This window comes from Prionailurus viverrinus, chromosome X, assembly GCF_022837055.1.
Source record: "Prionailurus viverrinus isolate Anna chromosome X, UM_Priviv_1.0, whole genome shotgun sequence".
NCBI lineage: Eukaryota > Metazoa > Chordata > Mammalia > Carnivora > Felidae > Prionailurus > Prionailurus viverrinus.
The window spans coordinates 74079678-74103911 of NC_062579.1; the positions used below are offsets into that span (position 1 = coordinate 74079678).

Sequence of the window (24234 nt, forward strand, 5' to 3'; positions counted from 1 at the left end):
GATCAAAGGGTTTTCATTCTGGGAAAGTGGCTAAGGATAACAGCAATATGACCTGTGGTAGAATTAGCTAAAAATTCAGTTAGTTTATGAGGCTTTTATTTTATTTATTTAATGTTTATTTATTTTTGAGAGAGAAAGAAAGAGGGAGGGATGGAGGGGCAGAGATAGAGGGAGACACAGAATCTGAAGCAGGCTCCAGGCTGATAGCTGTGCTGATAGCACAGAGCCCAATGCAGGGCTCAAACTCACGAACTGGGAGATCGTGACCTGAGCGGAAGTTGGACACTTAACTGACTGAGCCACCCACGTGCTCCAGTTTTTGAGGCTTTTAAAAGGCAAAAGAGAAAACAGAGTAGAGTTTATGAGGCTTTTAATGACTTATTATCACCTTAGCTATTGTATAGCTTGATTACCCAGCTTAACATAATAAATAATGTTTAAAACTCTAATAGTTTCACATCTTCAGTGCTTTTGTTTGTGCTTAGCTAGTTGTGCCTATCAGTAAACAACTTTTTTCTTGAAGAATTTTGGTTGAGAAAATCCCACAAATCCACTGTAACAATGCTTTTTTCATTTTGACATGTTAATTTTCTAATTTTTGTCCACATTGATTTATATCTCCTATATAATTACAAAAACAGTGGACATAAATTTAAAAATCAGAATACAGGGGAGCCTGGATGGCTCAGTCAGTTAAGTGTTCAACTCTTGATTTCAGCTCAGATCATGATCTCATGGTCGTGGGATCAAGCTCCACACTGGGCATGGAGCCTGCTTGAGATGTCTTCTCTCCCTCTCCTCCTCCCCAACTTGCACGTGCTCTCTCCCTCTCTCTCTCTCTCAAAAAAATCAATCCGGAATTCGTCAAATATAGTCAATACCTAGTCATAGTTCACAAAAATCTATTTAATCCTTTTTCTGTTATTATCTCTAATTTGTTTCTTTGTAGGTATAGATAACTATATTGCTCATCTTCATAATACAGATTTCTTCTCTTGGTATCCATTTCCAGGAGTGAAGTTACTGGGTAAAAGGAAAGAGTTTGAACATTTTTAAGACCTTGTTATGTATTGCTATTCCTTTGCCATACGCGGTTCTTTGAGGGAAGGTGGATATAACGGGTAGAGTACTTAAGTAACAAAGGTCTGGTAGCCATAGAGAAAGAATGGGGGTTTGGGAGATGAGACTAGAAAAAGAAGACTGACTAGGAGGATAAAGTAATCTTAGAGATGTGAAGGCCTGGGCTAGGTAGTTACAGGGGGATTGGAAGGAATGGAAAAGTTGGGCATTTTGAAAAGAAAAAATGATAGGATTTGGTGATGAAATGAAGCATGAAGGACACAAGATGACTTTGAGATTTCTAGCTTGGGATAGTAAAGGAACCAGGAATATTGTGCCTGGAGGAAAAAAGATGAATATTTTGTGGTTCTTTTCAAATAATTGATAGATTGTCCCATGGAAAGAGCAGATCTCTATGTGACTTCAGAAGGCAGTATTAGATATAGGGCAGTATCTTTTTTTAATAAACTTTTTTCTTTTAGAGAGAATGTGTGTGCATGCCAGACTGGGGTGGGGGACAGAGGGAGAGAGAGAATCTTAAGCGAGATCTCCATACTCGGCACGGAGCACAATGTGGGACTCGATCCTACGACCCTGGGATCATGACCTCAGCCGAAATCCAGAGTTGGTTGCTTAACCTACTGAGCCACCCAGGCACCCCACGGCAGTATCTCATTATAGGTAGAGGAAACTCAAAATGGAATAAAGGACTTTAAGAGGTAGTATATTTCCTGGTGTTAGAATAAGGTCAAGCATAGGCTTAGTGGGTGTATCTACTGGGGATATTTATGTAGAGAAGGTTCTTATATAGGGTAGAGCTGTGCTTCTCAACCTTTTTTTTTTTAACCCATGTTCCTCTCATAAACATAAAAATCTCATGACTTTAATGTGGGGACTGCGTGGATTAGAATAAGTGAGTGGGGAATGAAAGGATTTAGTTTTCTGAATATGACATGGTAATATTTACTACCTTCTCAGATGTTTAAATCCTTGGTTGACACCAAAATTGAACACTGTTTTAGGTGATTCCAAGGTCACTTTAAACTTGAACATATTTATAACCTGAATGCAAGGTGTCAGTTTCTTTAAAAAGTATTAATTGAACTGTTCTGTGAAGTGAGCATCCTATCACTGGAGATATTCAAATAGTATCTAGGCCATTATTTGTTAAGGATATGTGCGAATGCTCTCCCCCTGTTGTTAAGGATATGTAATAAAGGTTTCCTGTATTAGGTTTGGGGATGATATGGATAGCTTTCAAATTTATAGATACTATGATTTATCCTCATTAATGCTCTGGGCACACTTCTGTCAAGACTGTATTTGTATGTAAATGAGACCCTGAGAAATCAAGGCAAAGCCTGAGAATGACTAGAATTGTTTGTTTTCCACAGTTACAGAAGGTAAGATAAAGTTTATGATTGTCAAAAAGGGAGTAAATTGTAGTTGTGACACAAGGTGAAATGGATGGGAAACTCATTTCTATAGCAACTTTAAAGGATATCTAAGGGGAGACAGCAAGGGGTGGGTGATACTTTATTTGAAGATGTAATATATGTTATAAATGAATGTAATTTAGAGAAACAAGAGTCTGTTCCTGGGCTGATAAGCTGGCGGCAGTCTTGTAGAGAAAATGGCAATATAAACTTGAACTTGGCATTCATCTGTCTCTTGGAGACTGATCAGGCTGGAGCAGCAGCTATTAGGTTCTGAATTAGATGCAGTCATCTCCACCGCCAAGGCTCTGGTTTTAATTTGTTCTTGACACTGTAGTGTGTCTGAATGGTTTTATGAATGATTTTTTTTTTTGTTTTGATTCCTCAGTGTAGTGTTCTCCAGAGTTTGAAAGAACTATTGCAGAATTGGCTGTTGTGGCTTTCTACGGACATCCACATGAAACCTGTGATGGACAGTCCTCTGTGAGTTCTCTTACAACACTCCACAAGAGATGATCTGCATTAAAATGTTTGCAGATAGAGTTTAATAGTATGGCACGAGACCTTATTGTAAATACATAGTCATAGCTTTCTTAACAAAAATGTTTTTGTTTCTTTTCGCTTTTCTTCCCTGTAATCCTGTGAGGGAGGCTAAATTCTTCAAGTTCAATTGTATAAATCAGAAAGCAACCCCTAATCCTCTAAGTGACTTACAAGAGTTACTATAGCAAAACATTGGAGAGCTGATGTTAAAACTTGCATCTTTGGCTTCCATTCAGTTTAGCTCACTTTATAAAATATGTTCTTACTTACATGTAAAGTCAGTTCTGATGATGGTTAGGAAAATCTGTAATTTTTCTGTACAGTTTTGGTTTTGGTTTCTCTGATGTATTTTGGTTATGTACATTAATTTCTTTTCACTTTGAAATAAAAAAAAGAACCCCAGCTTTCCATTATGTTGATTATTGTTAAATGTGCCCTTTTTTACTCTTTCTACATAAAATCTTTGGCTTCTCCTATATTATCAGCCACATTATTTTTTAACATTAATTTTAAAAGCACTCTTATAGAAAATTGTAAACATATTCAAAAGGACAGAAAATAGTACAGTGTTATCCTTATGTATGCATCATCCAGCTTTAACAGTTATCAGGTCATGATTAATTTTTTTTTTCTAATTTATAACACTCCTCATTTTCTTTTGTTCTAGGTTTTTTTTTAAGGAAAAAGCAAAACCCACACATCATTTCAACTGTTGAAAAATTATAGCAGTATAACACCAAAAAATTAATAGCTTTATTTTATCATCATTTAAAAAATTTTAATTGAAGTATAATTGACACACAACATTATATTAGTTTCAGGTGTATAACATAGTGATTTGACAATTCTATATATTATACAGTACTCACTACAATAAGTGTAGTTATGGGGCGCCTGGGGAGCTCAGTTGGTTAAGCATCCAACTCTTGATTTCGGCTCAGGTCATGATCTCATGGTTTGTGAGTTTGAGCTTCTGAATCAGGTTCCGTGCTGATGGTGCGAAGCCTGCTTGGGATTCTCTGTCTCTCCCTCTCTCTCTGCCCCTCCCCTGCTTATGCTGTCTTTCTCTCTCAAAATAAATAAATAAACTTAAAAGATAAGTGTAGTTACCATCTGTCACCCTACAAAGTTATTGCTATATTATTAACTATATTCCCTTTGCTATACTTTTCATCCCCATGACTTATTTTATAATAGAAAGTTTGTACCTATTAATCCCCTTCACCTGTTTTGCCCATCCCCCTGACCTCCATCTCTTCTGGCAGTCATCAGTTCTCTATGAGGCTTTTTCTGTTTGTTTTTTGTTTCTTTGTTCGTTTGTTTTGTTTTTCCACATCTAAGTGACATCATATGGTATTTGTCTTTCTGTGACTTATAAAATTAGTTAATATCTTCAAATATCTAATTAGCATTCAAATTCCTTACATTATCAGTCACAGTTTATTTAAGTATAGGGATCTCTTAGCTTCAGTTGCACGTGGTTAGTGGTTAGCTTGGTTAGATTAGCTCCTATTTTCCTATGTGTTCTTATACCTATAGTGATCTCCTCCTTTGAGAGGAACATGGTGAATAAAAGCTTGGGAGTTGCCTAGAAATTGTTTTTAGTTATTCATATTCATTGTTGTAGTGTGTCCATATATCACATATGTCTGGTAACTTTTAGAAAGAAATAGAATATTATGGGTAGTGAAAGTTTCTTGTAAGGCTGTGCTCCTCAAAGTGATGTCTGGGGACCAGTAGCATCAGCATCACTGGAAACTTTTTAGAGATGCAAAGTCTCAGAATCTATCCTAGAACAACTGAAATACGCTCTGGATGTAGCGCCTAGTAATCTATGTTTTAACAAAAACTTTGATAATTTTGATGCTAGCTAAAGTTTGAGAACCACGATCATAAGGAAATTAAATGTTTAACCTCTTCAAACATCTCAGTTCTATTAAAGACACTGTGTTTGCATTTATAATCTTTCGCCAATTTGCAGTGTAAATCTTCAGGTAACCCGATAGAGGAGCCTTCCATTTCTATATTTTCTTTCAAAAATACTAAATTCCAAACAAAGAACCTCTTTTTATTTTTTTAAAGATGTTTATTTATTTATATTTTGAGAGAGAGTGAGTTCGTGAGTTCGGGGGAGGGACAGAGAGAGTGGGAAGGCAGAGTCCAATGTGGGGCTTCATCCCAAAGACAATGAGATCATGGACCTGAGACAAAACCAAGAGTCTGATGCTCAACTGACCAAGCCACCCAGGCACCCCCCTAGGATCCTTTCTTTTGTTGTTGTTAAAAGGTGATTCTTTTATTTATCTATTTATTTTTAAATAGGAAATTTATTGTCAAATTGGTTTCCATACAACACCCAGTGCTCATCCCAACAGGTGCCCTCCTCAATGCCCATCACCCACCCTCCCTTCCCTCCCACCACCCATCAACCCTTAGTTTGTTCTCAGTTTTTAAGAGTCTCTTATGGTTTGGCTCCCTCCCTCTCTAACCTTTTTTTTTTCCTTCCCCTCCCCCATGTTTTTCTGTTGAGTTTCTCAGGATCCACATAAGAGTGAAAACATATGGTACCTGTTTTTCTCTGTATGACTTATTTCACTTAGCCTAAACTCTCCAATTCCATCCACGTTGCTACAAAAGGCCATCTTTCATTCTTTCTCATTGCCAAGTAGTATTCCATTGTGTATGTAAAACACAATTTCTTTATCCATTCATCAGTTGATGGACACTTAGGCTCTTTCCATAATTTGGCCATTATTGAAAGTGCTGCTATAAACATTGGGGTACAAGTGCCCCTATGCATCAGCACTCCTGTATCCCTTGGGTAAATCCCTGGCAGTGCTATTGCTGGGTCATAGGGTAGATCTATTTTTAATCGTTTGAGGAACCACCACACTGTTTTCCAAAGCGGCTGCACCAGTTTTCGTTCCCACCAACAGTGCAAGAGGGTTCCCGTTTCTCCACATCCTCGCCAGCATTTATAGTCTTCTGATCTGTTCATTTTAGCCACTCTGACTGGCATGAGGTGGTATCTGAGTGTGCTTTTGATTTGTATTTCCCTGATGAGGAGCAACATTGAGCATCCTTTCATGTGCCTGTTGGCCATCTGGATGTCTTCTTTAGAGAAGTGTCTACTCATGTTTTCTGCCCATTTCTTCACTGGATTATTTGTTTTTCAGGTGTGGAGTTTGGTGAGCTCTTTATAGATTTTGGATACTAGCCCTTTGTCTGATATGTCATTTGCAAATACCTTTTCCCATTCTGTCGGTTGCCTTTTAGTTTTGTTGCTTGTTTCCTTTGCTGTGCAGAAGCTTTTTATCTTCATGAGGTCCCAATAGTTCATTTTTGCTTTTAATTCCCTTGCCTTTGGGGATGTGTCAAGTAAGAAATTGCTGCAGCTGAGGTCAGAGAGGTCTTTTCCTGCTTTCTCCTCTAGGGTTTTGATGGTTTCCTGTCTCACATTCAGGTCCTTTATCCATTTTGAGTTTATTTTTGTGAATGGTGCAAGAAATTGGTCTAGTTTCCTCCTTCTGCATGTTGCTGTCCAGTTCTCCCAGCACCATTTGTTAAAGAGACTGTCTTTTTTTACATTGGATATTCTTTGCTGCTTTGTCAAAGATTAGTTGGCCATCCTTTTGTGGGTCTAGTTCTGGGGTTTCTATTCTATTCCATTGGTCTATGTGTCTGGTTTTGTGCCAATACCATGCTGTCTTGATGATTGCTGCTTTGTAGTAGAGGCTAAAGTCTGGGATTGTGATGCCTCCCACTTTGGTCTTCTTCAAAATTGCTTTGGCTATTCGGGGTCTTTTGTGGTTCCACACAAATTTCAGGATTGCTTGTTCTAGCTTCAAGAAGAATGCTGGTGCAAGTTTGATTGGGATTGCATTGATGTGTAGATTGCTTTGGGTGGTATTGACATTTTAACAATATTCTTCCAATCCATGAGCACGGAATGTTTTTCCATTTCTTTATATCTTCTTCAATTTCCTTCATAAGCTTTCTGTAGTTTTCAGCATACAGATCTTTTGCATCCTTGGTTAGATTTATTCCTAGGTATTTTATGCTTCTTGGTGCAATTGTGAATGGGATCAGTTTCTTTATTTGTCTTTCTGTTGTTTCATTGTTAGTGTATAAGAATGCAACTGATTTCTGTACATTGATTTTGTATCCTGTGACTTTGCTGAATTCATGTATCAGTTCTAGCAGACTTTTGGTGGAGTCTATCAGGTTTTCCATGTATGATATCATGTCATCTGCAAAAAGTGAAAGCTTAACTTTATCTTTGCCAATTTTGATGCCTTTGATTTACTTTTGTTGTCTGATTGCTGATGCTAGCACTTCCAACACTATGTTAAACAACAGCAGTGATAGTGGACATCCCTGTCTTGTTCCTGATCTCAGGGAAAAAGCTCTCAGTTTTTCCCCATTGAGGATGATATTAGTTGTGGCCTTTTCATACATGGCTTTTATGATGTTTAAGTATGTTCCTCCTACCCCAACTTTCTCGAAGGTTTTATTAAGAAAGGATGCTGAACTTTGTCAAATGCTTTTTCTGTATCGATTGACAGGATCATATGGTTCTTATCTTTTATTAATGTGATGTATCACGTTGATTGATTTGCAAATGTTGAACCAGCCCTGCAGCCCAGGAATGAATCCCACTTGATCATGGTGAATAATTCTTTTTATATGCTGTTGAATTCGATTTGCTAGTATCTTATTGAGAATTTTTGCATCCATATTCATCAGGGATATTGGCCTGTAGTTCTCTTTTTTTGCTGGCTCTCTGTCTGGCTTGGGAATCAAAGTAATGCTGGCTTGATAGAATGAGTCTGGAAGTTTTCCTTCCCTTTCTATTTTTTGGTACAACTTGAGAAGGATAGGTATTATCTCTGCTTTCAATGTCTGGTAGAATTCCCCAGGGAAGCCATCTGGTTCTGGACTCTTATTTGTAAGGAGATTTTTGATAACTGATTCAATTTCTTCACTGGTTATGGGTCCGTTCAAGTTTTCTATTTTTTCCTGTTTGAGTTTTGGAAGTGTGTGGGTGCTTAGGCATTTGTCCATTTCTTCCAGGTTGTCCAGTTTGTTGGCATGTAATTTTCATAGTATTCCCTGATAATTGCTTGTATTTCTGAGGGATTGTTGGAAATAATTCCATTTTCATTCATGATTTTATCTATTTGGGTCATCTCCCTTTCCTTTTTGAGAAGCCTGGCTAGAGGTTTATCAATTTTGTTTATTTTTTCAAAAAACCCACTCTTGGTTTCATTGATCTGCTCTACAGTTTTTTTAGGTTCTATATTGTTTATTTCTGCTCTGATCTTTATTATTTCTCTTCTTCTGCTGAGTTTGGGGTGTCTTCGCTGTGCTGCTTCCAGTTCCTTTAGGTGTGCTGTTAGATTTTGTATTTAGGATTTTTCTTGTTTCTCGAGAGAGGCCTGGATTGCAATGTATTTTCCTCTCAGGACTGCCTTCGCTGCATCCCAAAGCATTTGTATTGTTGTCTTTTCATTTTCATTTGTTTCCATATATTTTTTAATTTCTTCTCTAATTACCTGGTTGACCCATTCATTCTTCAGTAGGGTGTTCTTTAACCTCCATGCTTTTGGAGGTTTTCCAGACTTTTTCCTGTGGTTGATTTCAAGCTTCATGGCATTGTGGTCTGAAGGTATGCATGGTATGATCTCAATTTTTTCATACTTATGAAGGGCTATTTTGTGACCCAGTAGGTGATCTATCTTGGAGAATGTTCCATGTGCACTCGAGAAGAAAGTATATTCTGTTGCTTTGGGATGCAGAGTTCTAAATATATGTGTCAAGTCCATCTGATCCAATGTCTCATTCAGGGCTCTTGTTTCTTTATTGATCTTTTGTCTAGATAATCTATCCATTGTTGTAAGTGGAGTGTTAAAGTCCCCTTCAATTACCACATTCTTATCAATAAGGTTGCTTATGTTTGTGAGTAATTGTTTTATATATTTGGGGGCTCCTGTATTTGGCACATAGACATTTATACTTGTTAGCTCTTCCTGATGGATAGACCCTGTAATTATTATATAATGCCCTTCTTCATCTCTTGTTCCAGCCTTTAATTTAAAGTCTAGTTTGTCTGATATAAGTATGGCTACTCCAGCTTTCTTTTGACTTCCAGTAGCATGATAGATAGTTCTCCATTCCCTCACTTTCAATCTGAAGGTGTCCTCAGGTCTAAAATGAGTCTCTTGCAGACAGCAAATAGATGGGCCTTGCTTTTTTTATCCATTCTGATACCCCACGTCTTTTGGTTGGAGCATTTAGTCCATTTACATTCAGTGTTATTACAGAAAGTTATGGGTTTAGAGTCATTGTGATGTCTGTAGGTTTCATGCTTGTAGTGATGTTTCTGGTACTTTGTCTCACAGGGTCCCCCTTAGGATCTCTTGTAGGGCTGGTTCAGTGATGATGAATTCCTTCAGTTTTTGTTTGTTTGGGAAGACCTTTGTCTCTCCTTCTATTCTAAATGACAGACTTGTTGAATAAAGGATTCTCGGCTGCATATTTTTTCTGTTCATCACATTGAAGATTTCCTGTTATTCCTTTCTGGCCTGCCAAGTTTCAGTAGATAGATCCATCACTAGTCTTATAGGTCTCCCTTTATATGTTAGAGCGTGTTTATCCCTAGTTGCTTTCAGAATTTTCATCCTTGTATTTTGCCAGTTTCACTATGATATGTGGTGCAGAAGATCTATTCAAGTTACATCTGAAGGGAGTTCTCTTTTCCTCTTGGATTTCAATGCCTTTTTCTTTCCCCAGATCAGGGAAGTTCTCAGCTATGATTTGTTGAAGTACACCTTCAGCCCCTTTCTCTATCTCTTCCTCTTCTGGTATTCCTATGATACGGATATTGTTCCGTTTGATTGCATCACTTAGTTCTCTAATTCTTTCTTCATACTCCTGGATTTTTTTCTCTCTCTTTTTCTCAGCTTCCTCTTTGTCCATAATTTTATCTTCTAATTCACCTATTCTCTCCTCTGCCTCTTCAATCCAAGTGTGGTCACCTCCATTTTATTTTGCACCTCATTTATAGCATTTTTTAGCTCCTCATGACTAATTTCTTCGTCCCTTGATCTCTGTAGCAATAGATTCTCTGCTGTCCTCTATACTTTTTTCAAGCCCAGTGATTAATTTTATGACTAGTATTCTAAATTCTTGTTGCATTATATTGCTTAAATTGTTTTTGATCAATTCGTTAGCTGTCGCTATTTCCTAGAGTTTCTTTTGAGGCGAATTCTTCCGTTTTGTCATTCTGGATAGTCCTTGGGGTGGCGCGGAACTGCAGGGCACTTCCCTTGTGCTATTTGGAGTAACTTGTGTTGGTGGGTGGGGCTGCAGTCAGACCCAATGTCTGTCCCCAACCCACCAATGGGGCCACAGTCAGACTGCTATGTACCTTATCTTCCCCTCTCCCAGGGGCAGGACTCACTGTGGAGTGGTGTGGCCCCTGTCTGGGCTACCTGCACACTGCCAGGCTTGTGGAGTTGCTTTGATGGGATCTGGAGTATTAGCCGTGGTGGATCCGCAGGGTGCACAGGGGTGGGAGGGGCAGCCTTAGCTGGCTTTGCCGCTGGTGGTCCCCTGCAGGAGGTGCCCTGCAGCACTGGGAGGGAGGCAGGCAGACCCGTTGGAGGGATGGATCCAGAGGAGCACAGCGTTGGGTGTTTGCGTGGTGCAAGCAAGTTTGGTGCTGTGAACTGGTTCCCTTTGGGATTTTGGCTGGGGGATGGGAGAGGGAGATAACGCTGTCCAACGCCTTTGTTCCCCACCGAGCTGAGCTCTGTCTTCCAGGGCTCAACACCTCTCCCTCCTGGCATCCTCTCACCCTCCCCGCTCTCTGAGAGCAGAGCCGTTGACTTATAAGTTCCAGATGTTAAGTCCCGCTGGCTGTCAGAACTCACACAGTCTGGTCCCTCCGCTTTTGCAAGCCAGACTCTGGGATTCCACCTTGCCGGGCGGGCTGCCCCTCCACCACCCTGGCTCCCTCCTGCAGTTCGTGTAGCATGCACTGCCTCTCCGCCCTTCGTACCCTCTTCCGCGGGCCCCTAGGATCCTTTTTAAACTAGTGTCATGAATTTCGTCAGGGCAGTTAAAAAGTTTTCTAAAAGTCTTAAACAAATGGACATAAGTGTAGATAACTTAAGTGTCATAATACCACTTGGCATTGTATAATATAGCTCTTATGCTCTCAGTAACTCCTGTTTGGCAATATGGATATAATGCCATGTCCCTCTCATATGACCATATGCCACATGACTGTCAAAGAGGGAGTAAATTGTAGTTGTAGATCATAAGGAGGGAAGGGTAGGAAGCCATTCTCAGCAGTGGTTGTCCATTGGGCGTTTTTGGTTGGCACTGTGAATGGGAAGAGGGTGCTACCATTATTTAGTGAGTGGTAGCCAAGGATGGTAAACATGTTGCTGTGTGTGGGGAGTAGGATGCAGTCCTGAACAGAATATTGTTTCATCTAAAGTGCCTCGGGGCGCCTGGGTGGCTCAGTCAGTTGGGCGGCCGACTTCGGCTCAGTTCATGATCTCGCGGTCCGAGAGTTCGAGCCCCGCGTCGGGCTCTGGGCTGATGGCTCAGAGCCTGGAGCCTGCTTCCGATTCTGTGTCTCCCTCTCTCTCTGACCCTCCCCCGTTCATGCTGTGTCTCTCTCTCTCTCAAAAATAAATAAACGTTAAAAAAATTTTTTTAAGTGCCTCTGTGTCCTGTGGAGAAGCACTTCAAAGTGTGCTGTTGTAAGCAATCATCATTGCTCAAATTATTTCAGAAACATTTGCCAGGTGCTGCCAAAAATCATAGTTAAAATATAGTTTGCAAATAGCCAGTTGACAATATGGATGCCCACCTTTGTGAATGGTCTCCTGATCTTTTCCCTGTTCACTCTGACACTGATCCATCAGTGGGTGGTGGTAGAGTCATAATCATTTCTCAGGCTCTAAGACTATCTGCCGTTCTTTATTTCTTGTGCATAACCATTGTTGGCCACCTAGATCAGAGGGTAAAGGTATGAAATCATATTTGTAAGTCTTTTCCTAGTCCACTCAACAGTGGATTGAAGAACAGGGTGAGTGGATAGATGAATTGAACTTGTTATTCCCTTTTTTCTTGAGATTTATTTTTGTGATTTTTTTTTGAAGAGAGAGAGTGAATGCATGCACAAGGTCTGGGGGAGGGGGTGCCACAGTCAGTTAAGCTTTTGCCTTCAGCTCAGGTCATGATGTCATTGTTCTTGGGTTCGAGCCCCACATTGGGCTCTGTGTTGATGGCTCAGAGCCTGGAGCCTGCTTTGGATTCTGTGTCTCCCTCTCTCTCTGCTCCTCCCTGCTCAGGCTGTGTCTTTATCTCTCTCTCTCTCTCTCTCTCAAAACTAACCAAACATTAAAAAAAATTTTAAGTTAATATTTAAAAAAAAAAGTGTGAGAGAGAGAGGTAGGGGAGGTGGGTGGGGGAGAGAGAGAAAGAGAGAGAGAGAGAGAGAGAAGTGAAATCAGGAGTCAGTGTTTAAGTGTGATTTAAAGAGACACAGTTTGGGGCACCTGGCTGGCTAAGTCAGTAGAGCATGCAACTCTTGGTCTCGGAGTTGTGAGTTCAAGCCCCATGTTCGGTGTAGAGATTACGTAAAAATAAAATCTTAAAAAAAATAAAGAGACACAGTTTATTGATTTGGGAAGGATATAATATAACCACATTTGGTTATTACTGGAAGAAAGATGCCAAAAATTATACTAATTCAGTTTTAGGATTGAATTGAATTCCAGTTAAAGTGAAATTAGTTTTAATAGCATTTCAACTCAGGAATTCAGGTAAAACTGAGTCTTGGTTTGTATACTTAGAAACTAATTTGCTGAATTCTGTGGTTCCTGGACATCTAAAGTCTGTCTGGAGCTTAATCTTTTTTCTCTGATGTTTACTAGTAGAGTAGTTGCTAGGCATGTTCTGTGAATTTATCTTAATTGTTCCCTGGAGCACTGTGTAGTTTTATGGTTAATCACTGTGGTTTAAAAAAAAACCTCAATTATACATTGGAGCACTGATCATTTTCTGAAATCCTTAAAAAACTTTTTGCTGTATATTATTTAACTTTAGCTTGGAAATTGTGAAGACTTTTGCGAATGTGGGTCTCAGTGTCATGGTTTCTTATTGCAGGGATACCACTTTAGGTGGATCCGTGAACACTGTGTCTGAACTGATTGACTACATAGGGTGGCTGTCCACTACTGCAATGCGCTTGGAAAGCAACAATACTTTCTTACTGCACTTTATTTTGGATTTCTATGAGAAGGTAGTACACATCCCATATTGTCTATTTTGATTTTTGTGTTGGCTGTCTGCTTTACTGGTCTATTATTTAAATTTTATGTACAACTATTAAGTTGGACTGTGACTATGTTTAACACAGTTAAAATAAGCTTCTTATGTTGAAGTTCATGATTAGATTATCACCTGAATAACTGATTTTCATAAAATGGAGAAACAAATGGTTTTGGTGAAAAGTTCAGGTACTGCTTTAATAGACATTCCCCTGAAGAATGCTGACCCTCGGCAGAAGTCTGTCTATAGCATCACTTTTTACTCATTCATTGTACATTCCACACTCCCGGCAAAACCCAAAAAACACCCTGTTGTTTCTTCATATATCCACTTCTACCTTTCAAAACATCTATGATTATGGTCTTCTTATATTTTGTAGTATTTGATGTGGACAAAACTATTATCCTGGAAGTACCTACTAATCTCAGTTTTCTTGGCTTCCTCCCTGCACTAATTGTCTTGTGCTATATATTTTAGAAGCATGCTCATTTTCCATGTTGATAGCTAACTAATATGATAAATCACTATTAATGGGATGAATACTCCCTTAAGGACTCCCTTCTCCTCTCTTCCCAACTTAAAACCCTCTCCCCAGGAAAAAATGGAATATTTTAGTAATGACATTGTAGAAATAATCCTCTATGGCAAGTTTGATGTTTAGTCAGGTACATTTTTAAGCAGGCTGTGATTACCTATTCAATTTATGAATCAGGCAGACCGAAATCTGATGTTCTATTATTGCTTATTCTCTATTGATAAATCTTTGGGTGAACTTGGTTGAGGGGTTCTGGGAAATAATTTGTATACTGATGTTATCATTCTTCCCAAAAGGTATGTGACATATATGTAAATTATAACCTTCCACTAGTGGTATTGTTTCCTCCGGGGATCTTCTATCCTGCTCTCCTCAGTCTAGATTCCAGTATCCTGAACCAGCTGTGTTATATCATGGACAGGTACAAAACATTTTTACTGTTTTATATAAATTAACACATCATACTTCTATCTTTGTTTTTCAACTATACAATAAATTATAATTTATACCCTGTAATATATTGTATACAATAAAATATTAAAGACAATAAAACTATTTTTATTTCCTGCCAGAACCTATTGAAATAGGAAACATGTCTTTCTTTTGGTAATGACCTTCTGATATGGGACTATTTTAACTGTGTTTTTGAAATGTCACCATGGGGGATATGGTTTTAAAAAATTCATAGTTAATGGTAATAAAAGGCACAGCATGAATAATATAGTCAGTGATATTGTAATAGCATTGTATGGTGACAGCTACAGTGGTAGACATAGCATAATGTATGTACTTGTCAAATCACTGTGTGGTACATTTGAAACTAATGTAACATTGTGTGTCAGCCACACTCAAATTTTAAAAATTAAAAAAAAAAACATTCTTAGTTAACAAATCTTTTGTGCAGTGGTACTGGTGCCCTCAGCATTGTCCATTCTCATTGTTGTGTCCTAAAGAAAAATTAGTTAGTTGCTGACAACTAGTTTAGTTCTATGTAGTATCTCTGGTAAAAAGAACATTTTTAGGGCACTTGGGTGGCTCAGTTGGTTAAGCGTCCAGCTCTTGATTTTGGCTAAGGTCATGATCTCACTGTTTGTGAGTTGAAGCCCCACATCAGGCTCTGTGCTGACAGTGTGGAGCCTGCTTGGTATTCTCTCTCTTCCCTCTCTCTCTGCCCCTACCCTGCTTTCTATCTCTCTCAAAATAAATAAATAAACTTTAAAAGAAGTGAACATTTTCTGGTAGATGAGGGGAGCTATTGCCAATTATATGAAACTGTAAGAGGAGTTTCTGATCCCCTCTAATTCTTTCACTTACAGACTGAAATTACTCTTTTTATTTTTTAAATGTTTATTTATTTATTTTGAGAGAGAGCACGCATGTGAGCAAGGGAGGGGTGGAGAGAGAGGTAGAGAATCCCAAGCAGGCTCTGGCCCTTCAGTGCAGAGTCTGATGTGGGGCTTGATCCCACGAACTGTGAGGTCATGACTTGAGCTGAAATCAATAGTCGGATGCTTAACCGGCTGAGCCACCCAGGTGCCCCTGAAATTACTCTTTTAGTTCACAATTGTCGTAGACCCCTTTGGCATAACTTTAAGGATTATACCAAGGTTAGAATGTTTATAAACTAATTACTAATTGTTCCCAGGCAAGAAAAAAATAAATTTATAAGTTTCCCGTTTATCCTTTCTACTGTACCTTTTTTCTACATTAAGAGAACATGTTTTATATTAGTGACTGCTCTTGAGCCTCTATTAATTTTTTATAGTGAAACATTAAAAGTATTTCCTTCATTGGTTTTTCTTTTTTATTCAGGCAGCTAAAATTTACATATAGTTAAGTGCATATCTTAAATGTACAACTCAATATTTGAGCCTCTATTAACTTTTATCTTTAAGAGGAGTGTAGCACAGAAGAATAAAAACCTTAACTAGGCAGCTGGTTATTTGTGTATGTCACATCTGCATATATTTACATTTAAAATGGACACTTTTGGGGTGCCTGGGTGGATCAGTTGGTTAAGCGGCTGACTTCGGCTCAGGTCATGACCTCATGGTTCATGGGTTTGAGCCCCACGTCAGGCTCCATGCTGACAGCTCAGAGCCTGGAGCCTGCTTTGGATTCTGTGTCTCCCTCTCTCTCTGCTCCTTCCCCATTCACGCTCTGTCTCTCTCTCAAAAATAAATAAACATTAAAAAAAATTTAATGTACACCTTTATGTTTACACATTTCAAAAGCATTCAATGTTCAAAATTTCATTCTGTTCTCCATTTTAGGTATCGTAAAAATTTGACTGCTGCAAAGAAAAATGAGTTGGTACAAAAGGTATAGATGACAAAGCTCTGTGTTAAATCACCATTGTTGAAAAATTGAGTTTGGATGTATATGATCTATTGGGAATAAGAAGGAAAGGAAGAAAAGATTATAATGAGAATATTTCTTTTCTTTCCCAACAGACAAAATCAGAGTTCAATTTCAGCACCAAGACCTATAAAGAATTTAATCACTATTTGACAGTGATGGTTGGTTGCCTGTGGACATCTAAACCTTTCCAGAAAGGATTGTATATTGACCATGAAGTCATAGAAAAAGCTGGAGTAGCAGAGTATAAAAGCAGTTTAAATTTAGTTCATCACCCAGCTCTATTGAGTTATACAGTTTCCTTTCTGCTCCAGGTAAGGACGTTTAAAGGATTTTTAGATTTTATATAGGAGTGCTATAATGGCAGAAATAGGAAATGCAATAAATTGTGTCTGAATTGTAAGACGTGTTCATTCATTCCTTTTTTGGTGTCAGCTCGATTTTTGGACATTCTGGAGGTTCAAAGTTAATTTAAGTAAGTTTCTATCCTCCCAAGGAGGATTATCCTCCAGGCTTGGGCTTGTGGCAAAGACAGACTTATAAACATTATTACAATATAGTGAGGTGAAATGAGAAAAAGGTACCGTTGTGAGAAAGATGGGGGAGTGATTGTTAGTTCAGTTCTACTTGGGTAGAGATGGTACCAGGTAAGAAATGGCTGTGAAGAAGTGGAAACTCTCATAAAATCCTTCTAGACAAGATGGAAAATGTAGGCTACACTAAAGACTGCTGATTTGATGGCTGTCACTGTGCTGGCAGGGAGGGGGTCCAGTCTTCTTAGGACTTTATCAGCCTTGTCATTTTCACCACTATCAGTGACTTGAGGAATTCAAATGGTGTGCATATCAAATGTGTAAATGACACAATATGATGGGATTACAGATACACTGATAGAATCTAAATTCAGAATTCCCTTAACAGATTGGAACACTGAGAAATCTAATAAGATGGAAAAGAAATGTACAGGAGGGGGGAGATATTTATTGAATAAATGCTTAATATATGCATGTAATGAATCAGGCAATGTGGTAAACAAGACACATCTGGGTGTTGTCCTCAGTGTTTGTGGTCTAGATAGGGTGGTGGTCATTAAATAGACATCTTCGAATAAAGAATGATGAGTAATATAGGGAAAGTACAGAGGACATTGAAAAAAATATACAGGGGTACTAACCCAGTTCAGGCTTTACAGAAGTGGTGCCAGTCAGAGCTTTGAGTGATGAGCATGATCTTGCCAAGATGAAGTATTTGAAGAAAAATGCAAAGATAGATAAGGGGTCAGTAGACTTTTTCCATTAGAGGCCCAGATTGTAAATATTTTAGGCTTTGCAGGCCATGTTGTTTCAATCAAGACTACTCAGCCTTGTCATTGTAGCATGAAAGTAGCAATAGACAGTAGGTAAACAAATGGGCTGAGTTGTGTTCTAATGAAAATTTATTTACAGAAACAGGCATTGGGTTGGATGTGAGACCTGGGCCGTGGTTTGCTGACCCCTCTTTTAGAGCTTACCACGTTTGGGGAACTTAAGTAGAATTGTAGGGCTTGAGCAGGGATTCTCCCTTAACTGAGAAGAAGTACCCAGGGTGCTTTTCTAAAGTATACATCCTTGATGCTCCCACCCTGAGATTCTGATCTAATAACAATGTGGTGACATCCAGAATCTGCTTTTTTAATATAATTGTTGTGATATACAACCAGGGTTGAGAACCACTAGTTTAGACTGTAGCATTATAGGATATGAGGTTTTGAAGTGTAGTCAAGGACCAGATGGTGAAAAAATTAGTATGTAGGCCTTCAGAAACATATTGAATGATTTCAGTATTTGAATTAAAATTATATTTTTAAGTACATAGAGGGATTTCAGAGGTGTATAGTTTAGTGATTTTCTGATATTCGTTCTTCTCTTTCTGTTTTTCTCATCTTCATAATAATTTGTCTGATTTATATATATATATATATATATATAAACTTGTTTCAAATTCATAGTATTTATATTACTATTAATAATGAGACTACTGGATGAAATTTGAAATAACTTTAGTTCTTTTTGCTTCTGGACTAAATCCTAAAACTGTACAGAGCATGTACTGTATTTTATATACATTTAGGTATATTTGTTTCAGTTTCTTTTCATGCTTTAGAGGTTACTTTTAACATAGAATATGTAAAACATTTACCTAGTTCCAAATCTAAACTGTAGAAATGTCTCTTCCATCCTTGTCTCCTTCTTCTTCTCTCTTCTTTGTCTTTAGGTAGCCATTTTTATTGCTTCTTGTTTTAACCATCCAGTGTTTCCTTTCTTTAACTTAGTAAACATTGTTTTATAATCTGTCTGATAATTCCAGTATCAGAAGTGTTTGTGTGTACTGCTTGCCTCCTTTTTCTGCTGCTTCTTCCTCATATTGCTTAATTTCTTTGTGTGTCTGGTTATCTTTGGCCATGTGCTGGATACCTGGAATATTATCTGTAGAAGGAATCAGATTAGAGTGAGATCTTCCTGTAGAGAGAACTTTTCATTTACTTCCATAGATACCTAGGAGTGCTCTTTGTCTGGGACTACCCTAATCCAAGTACTATGTCTAAGGTTCCCTTGATCATAGGTGGATAGACCAGCCTTTGAGAAGGCGAATTTACTTCTGATAAACTCTTACCTTGAAGGTATAGCCTTTTGGGTCTCTAGTTTAAATTGGGGGTTGGGTTATAAGACTTCCTACTTTGGCAGAACCTGTGCTTTGACTTTAGTTACCTTTGCCCTTTGAAGCTGTGGAAGAAAAGCCAAGAGCGACTTTGAGAATGAGGTTTACCCATCTGGCTTCTCACGTTCTAGATACTGGCTTACCTTTCCATAGATTTTGGCATTCCTTACCATAGCATTAGGTCTTTGTTACTTTTTTTTACAAAACTTTTTTCATGTTGTAAATTTCAAACATACACAAGTAAAGAGAATAGTAAAATAAATCCCCACATACCCATCACCCAGTTCAGTCTCTACTCCCAACCGGTTTTAACCCTCTCACCCCACCCAGTTACTTTGAAGCAAATACCAAATGTTATACAATTTTGCTGTAAATACTTCATTATATACCTCTAAAAGATAGGACACTTTAAAAAAATTAGTCTTTTTAAAACAGCTTAAGATATAATTCAAATACAGTATAATCCACACATTTAAAGTATGCAGTTCAATGGCTTTTAGATTATTCACAGAGCTTTGCCTTCATGACAATATATTTTATAATATTTTTATTATCCTGGAAAGAAAATCTGCACCCCTTAGCTGTCACTTCTGTCTCCCCATTCCCTGCCCCCATCCTAGGCAAATACTAATCTATTTTTATATCTATGTAGATTCACTTATTCTGGAATTTCATAAAAATAAACTCATAAAATATATGTTATTTTGTGACTGGTTTCTTTTACTTAGCATAATGTTTTCAAGGTTTATCTATGGCATAGCATGTATCAGTATTTCATTTGTTTTTATTGCCAGATAATATATTTTTGGGGCAGATATATTTCATTTTGCTTATCCATTAGTTGATGGACTTTTGGGTTATTTCCACTTTTTAGCTATTGTGAATGATGTTTCTATAAGGATTTGTATACAAGGTTTTGTGTGAACATGTTTTCATTTCTCTTGGGGATATACTTAGAGGTGGGAACGCTGGATTATATGGTATAATCCATGTTTAATTATTGGAGGAACTTCCAGACTGTTTTTGAAAGTAGCTGTACCATTTTGCATTTGTACCAACAGTGTGTGAGGGTTCTGTTTTCCCCATATCTTCCCCAAGACTTGTTATTCTTTTTTTTATTCTAGCCATCCTAGAGGGTGTGATACAGTACCATATTGTGGTTTCAGTTTTTATTTCCCTGATAGCTCTTTATGTTCAGCACCTTTTTATGTGCTTATTGCCCATTGCCCATTATATATTTTCTTTGGAAAAAGGTCTGTTCAGACCTTTTGCCCATTTTTTAAAGTTTATTTATTTTGAGAGAAAGAGAGAATGAGCAAGTGAAGGGCAGAGAGAGAGGGGGACAGATGATGTGCAGCGGGATCTGTGCTGACAGCAGAGAGCGAGATGCAGGGCTTGAACTCAAGAACCATGAGATCGTGACCTAAGCCAAAATCAAGAGTCAGACCATTTTTTGGTTTACTTTTACTTTAAATTAGTTTATTCTGGGGGTGCCTGGGTGGCTCAGTTAAACGTGTGACTTCGGCTTAGGTCATGATCTCCCAGTCTGTGGGTTCGAGCCCTGCAAAGGTCACTGTGCTGACAGCTCAGAGCCTGGAGCGTGCTTCAGATTCTGGGTTTCCCTCTTTCTCTGCCCCTCCCCCACTTATGCTCTGTCTCTCTCTCTCAAAGATAGATGAACATTTAGAAAAATAAAAAATAAATTAGTTTATTTTTAATGTATTTGTTTTATTGTTATCGACTCATTGAGAATCATTTCTATATTCTAGATTACTTATCAGAGAAATGATTTATAAAAGTTTTCTATTCTGTGAGTTGTCTTTTCATTGTTGCTATCTTTTGAAGGACAAAAGTTTTTAATTTTGTTGAACTTTTAATTTATGAATTTTTTTCCTTTATCATTTGTGCTTTTGAAAAATGACTTTGTATGTCCTTGTCTCCCCAGCACCTGGCAACCACCATTCTGCTCTCAATTTCTAGGAGTATGTTTGTTTATTTATTTATATGTTTATTTTTGAGAGAGAGTGAGCACGAGTGGGGGAGGTGCAGAGAGAGAAAGGGAAACCGAGCATCTGAAGCGGGCTCCACACTGGCAGCAGAGAGATCATGACCTGATCCGAAGTTGGATACTCAACCAACTGAGCCCCCCGGGTGTCCCAAGTTTGATTATTTTAGATTCACCATATAAGTGGTACCATGTAATATTTGTCCTTCTGTGTTTAGCTTATTTCACCTAGCATAATTTCCTTCAGGTTTATCCATGTTGTCATAAATGGCAGGATTTCTTCCTTTTTTTAATTAAAAATTTTTTATAGATTTTTTAATTTTTAATTTTTCTTTCTATAATTTATTTGTTTTTTTAAATTTATACCCAAGTTAGTTAGCACATGGTGCCACAGTGATTTCAGGAGTAGATTCCTTAAGCCCCTCCCTTTCCCATTTAGCCAATCCCTCCCGCACAACCCCTCCAGCAACCCTCTGTTCTCTATATTTAAGAGTCTCGTGTTTTGTCCCCCTCCCTGTTTTTATATTATTTTTGCTTCCCTTCCCTTATGCTCATCTGTTTTGTATCTTAAAGTCCTCATATGAGTGAAGTCATATGATATTTGTCTTTCTGTGACTGGCTAATTTTGCTTAGCATAATACCCTCTAGTTCCATCCATGTAGGTGCAAATGGCGAGATTTCATTCTTTTTGATTGCCAGGTAATACTCCATTGTATATATATACCACATCTTCTTTATCTGTATATATACCACATCTTCTTTATCCATTCATCCATTGATGGACATTTGGGCTCTTTCCATACTTTGGCTATTGTTGATAGTGCTGCTATAAACATTGGGGTGCATGTGCCCCTTTGAAACAGCTTACGTATCCCTTGGATAAATACCTAGTGGTGCAATTGCTGGGTCGTAGGCTAGTTCTATTTTCAATTTTTTGAGGAATTTCTATACTGTTTTCCAGAGTGGCCGCACCAGTTTGCATTCCCACCAGCAGTGCAAAAGATCCTCTTTCTCTACATCCTCGCCAACATCTGTTGTTGCCTGAGTTGTTAATGTTAGCCATTCTGACAGGTGTGAGGTGGTATCTCATTGTGGTTTTGATTCGTATTTCCCTGATGATGAGTGATGTTGAGCATTTTTTCATGTGTCAGTTGGTCATCTGGATGTCTTTGGAGAAGTGTCTATTCATGTTTTTTGCCCATTTCTTCACTGGCTTATTTGTTTTTTGGGTGTTGAGTTGAGTAAATTCTTTATAAATTTTGGATACTAACCCTTTATCTGATAGGTCATTTGTAAATATCTTCTCCCATTCTGTCACTTGTCGTTTAGTTTTGCTGATTGTTTCCTTCGCTGTGCAGAAGGTTTTTATTTTGATGAAGTCCCAGTAGTTCGTTTTTGCTTTGGTTTTCCTCACTGCCGGAGACGTGTTGAGTAAGAAGTTGCTGCAGCCAAGGTCAAAGAGGTTTTTGCCAGTTTTTTCCTCTAGGATTTTGATGTCGTCCTGTCTTACATTTAGGTCTTTCATCCATTTTGAGTTTGTTTTTGTAAGTGGTGTAAGGTAGGGGTCCAATTTCATTCTTTTGCATATGGATACCCAGTTTTCCCAGCACCATTTATTGGAGAGACTCTCCTTTCCCAAGTGTGTATTCTTGGCACCCTTGTAATTTCTGAGCTCTGTTCTGTTCCATTGGTTTGTGTCTGTTTTTATACAAGTACCATATTGTTTTGATTACTGAGGCTTTGCTATATATTTTGAAATCAGGAAGTATGATTTCTCTAGCTTTGTTATTCTTGCTGAAAATTCTTTTGACTATTCAGGGTCTTTTATAGTTCTCTATGAATTTCATAGTTTTTTTTTTTTCTTTCTGTAAAGAATGCCATTAGGATTTTGGTAGGGATTGCATTGAATCTTTGAATCTGTATGTTACTTTGGCTAGTATGTATATTTTACCAATATTCTCAGAATCTGTGAACACAGGATGTCTTTCAAACATTTTTACATATATTTTCATTTCTTATATTGGTGTTTTATAGTTTCTCAGTGTATAAGTCTTTCATATCCTTTGGTTAAGTTTATTCCTAAATATTTCATTCTTTTGAAAACTATTATAAATAGGATTTTCTTAATTTCCTTTTTGGATAATTGGTTGTTAGTGTATTGTTTGTGCTTTTGATGTCATAGCTCAGAAATCACTGCCTAACCCAAGATCATGAATTTATTCCCATGTTGTGTGTATGAGTTTTATAATTTTAGCTCTTATATTTAGATTTTTTAGATTAAAAATTGTGATTTTTTTAGATTAAAAAATTGTGTTAATTTTTGCATAGGATGTGATATAGGTATCTAACTCTATTTTTTTGGCATGTGGCGCTTCAGTTTTCCTAACACCATTTGTTGAAAAGACTTCTTTTCCTTTAAAATTTTTTTAACATTTATTTATTATTGAGAGACAGGGCATGAGCATGAGAGGTGCAGAGAGAGAGAGAGAGAGAGAGAGAGAGAGAGAGAGAGAGAGACAGAATCTGAAGCAGGTTACAGTTTACAAAATGTTACATTAGTTTCAGTTGTACAACATAGTGATTCAGTCTTTCTATACATTATGCTATGCTCATCACAAGTGTTGCTACCATGTGTCACCATATAATGCTGTACCTTTTATTTCCATGACTTAATTCATTTGATAACTGGAAGCCTGTATATCCCACTCCCCACCACTCATTTTGCTTATCCCTCATACTCCCCCTTCCTTCTGGCAGCCATCAGTTCTCTGTATTTATAGGTCTAATTCTGCTTTTTGTTTGTTTGTTCATTTGTTTAGTTTTTTAGATTCAATATGAGTGAAATATGGTATTTGTTTTCCTCAGTCTGACTTATTTAATTTAGCATAATACGCTCTAGATCCACCCATGTCTGTTTGCTCTTTGATGGATATTTGGATTACTTTCCACTTTTGGCTCTTGAAAATAATGCTGCTATGAACATGGCTATAAAATTGTATGTTCAAGTCCTTGCTTTCAGTTCTTTTGGGTATATAGCCAGAAGTGGAATTGCTGGATCATATGGTAATTCTATTTATATTTATTTGAAGAAACACTGTGTTTTCCGTAGGTGTTTCCATATTAATTTTATATTCATACCAGCAGGGCACATGGGTTCCAATTTCTCCATGTCCTCACCAACACTTCTTATTTTCCCTTTTTCCTTTAATAGCCATCCTATGAATGTGAAGTGGTACCTCATTGTGGTTTTG

At 37.8% G+C, this 24234-nt stretch overlaps 1 protein-coding gene across 5 annotated transcripts in view; it reads left to right on the top strand.

Moving 5' to 3' along the window:
• The window catches only part of CENPI (centromere protein I), a 78452-nt gene that overhangs the window by 46127 nt on the left and 8091 nt on the right, over positions 1 to 24234 (top strand). For 2 of the 5 annotated variants that reach the window (XM_047844708.1, XM_047844707.1), the window contains exons 15-19: positions 2884 to 2978; positions 13224 to 13359; positions 14220 to 14344; positions 16197 to 16245; positions 16377 to 16595. In XM_047844708.1, coding sequence (XP_047700664.1) covers positions 2884 to 2978; positions 13224 to 13359; positions 14220 to 14344; positions 16197 to 16245; positions 16377 to 16595 — 624 coding nt within the window. Of the gene's footprint in view, positions 1 to 2883; positions 3369 to 13223; positions 13360 to 14219; positions 14971 to 16196; positions 16246 to 16376; positions 16596 to 24234 lie in introns of those variants that run through there. The other 3 variants (XM_047844709.1, XM_047844710.1, XM_047844711.1) reach the window with 3 other exon arrangements.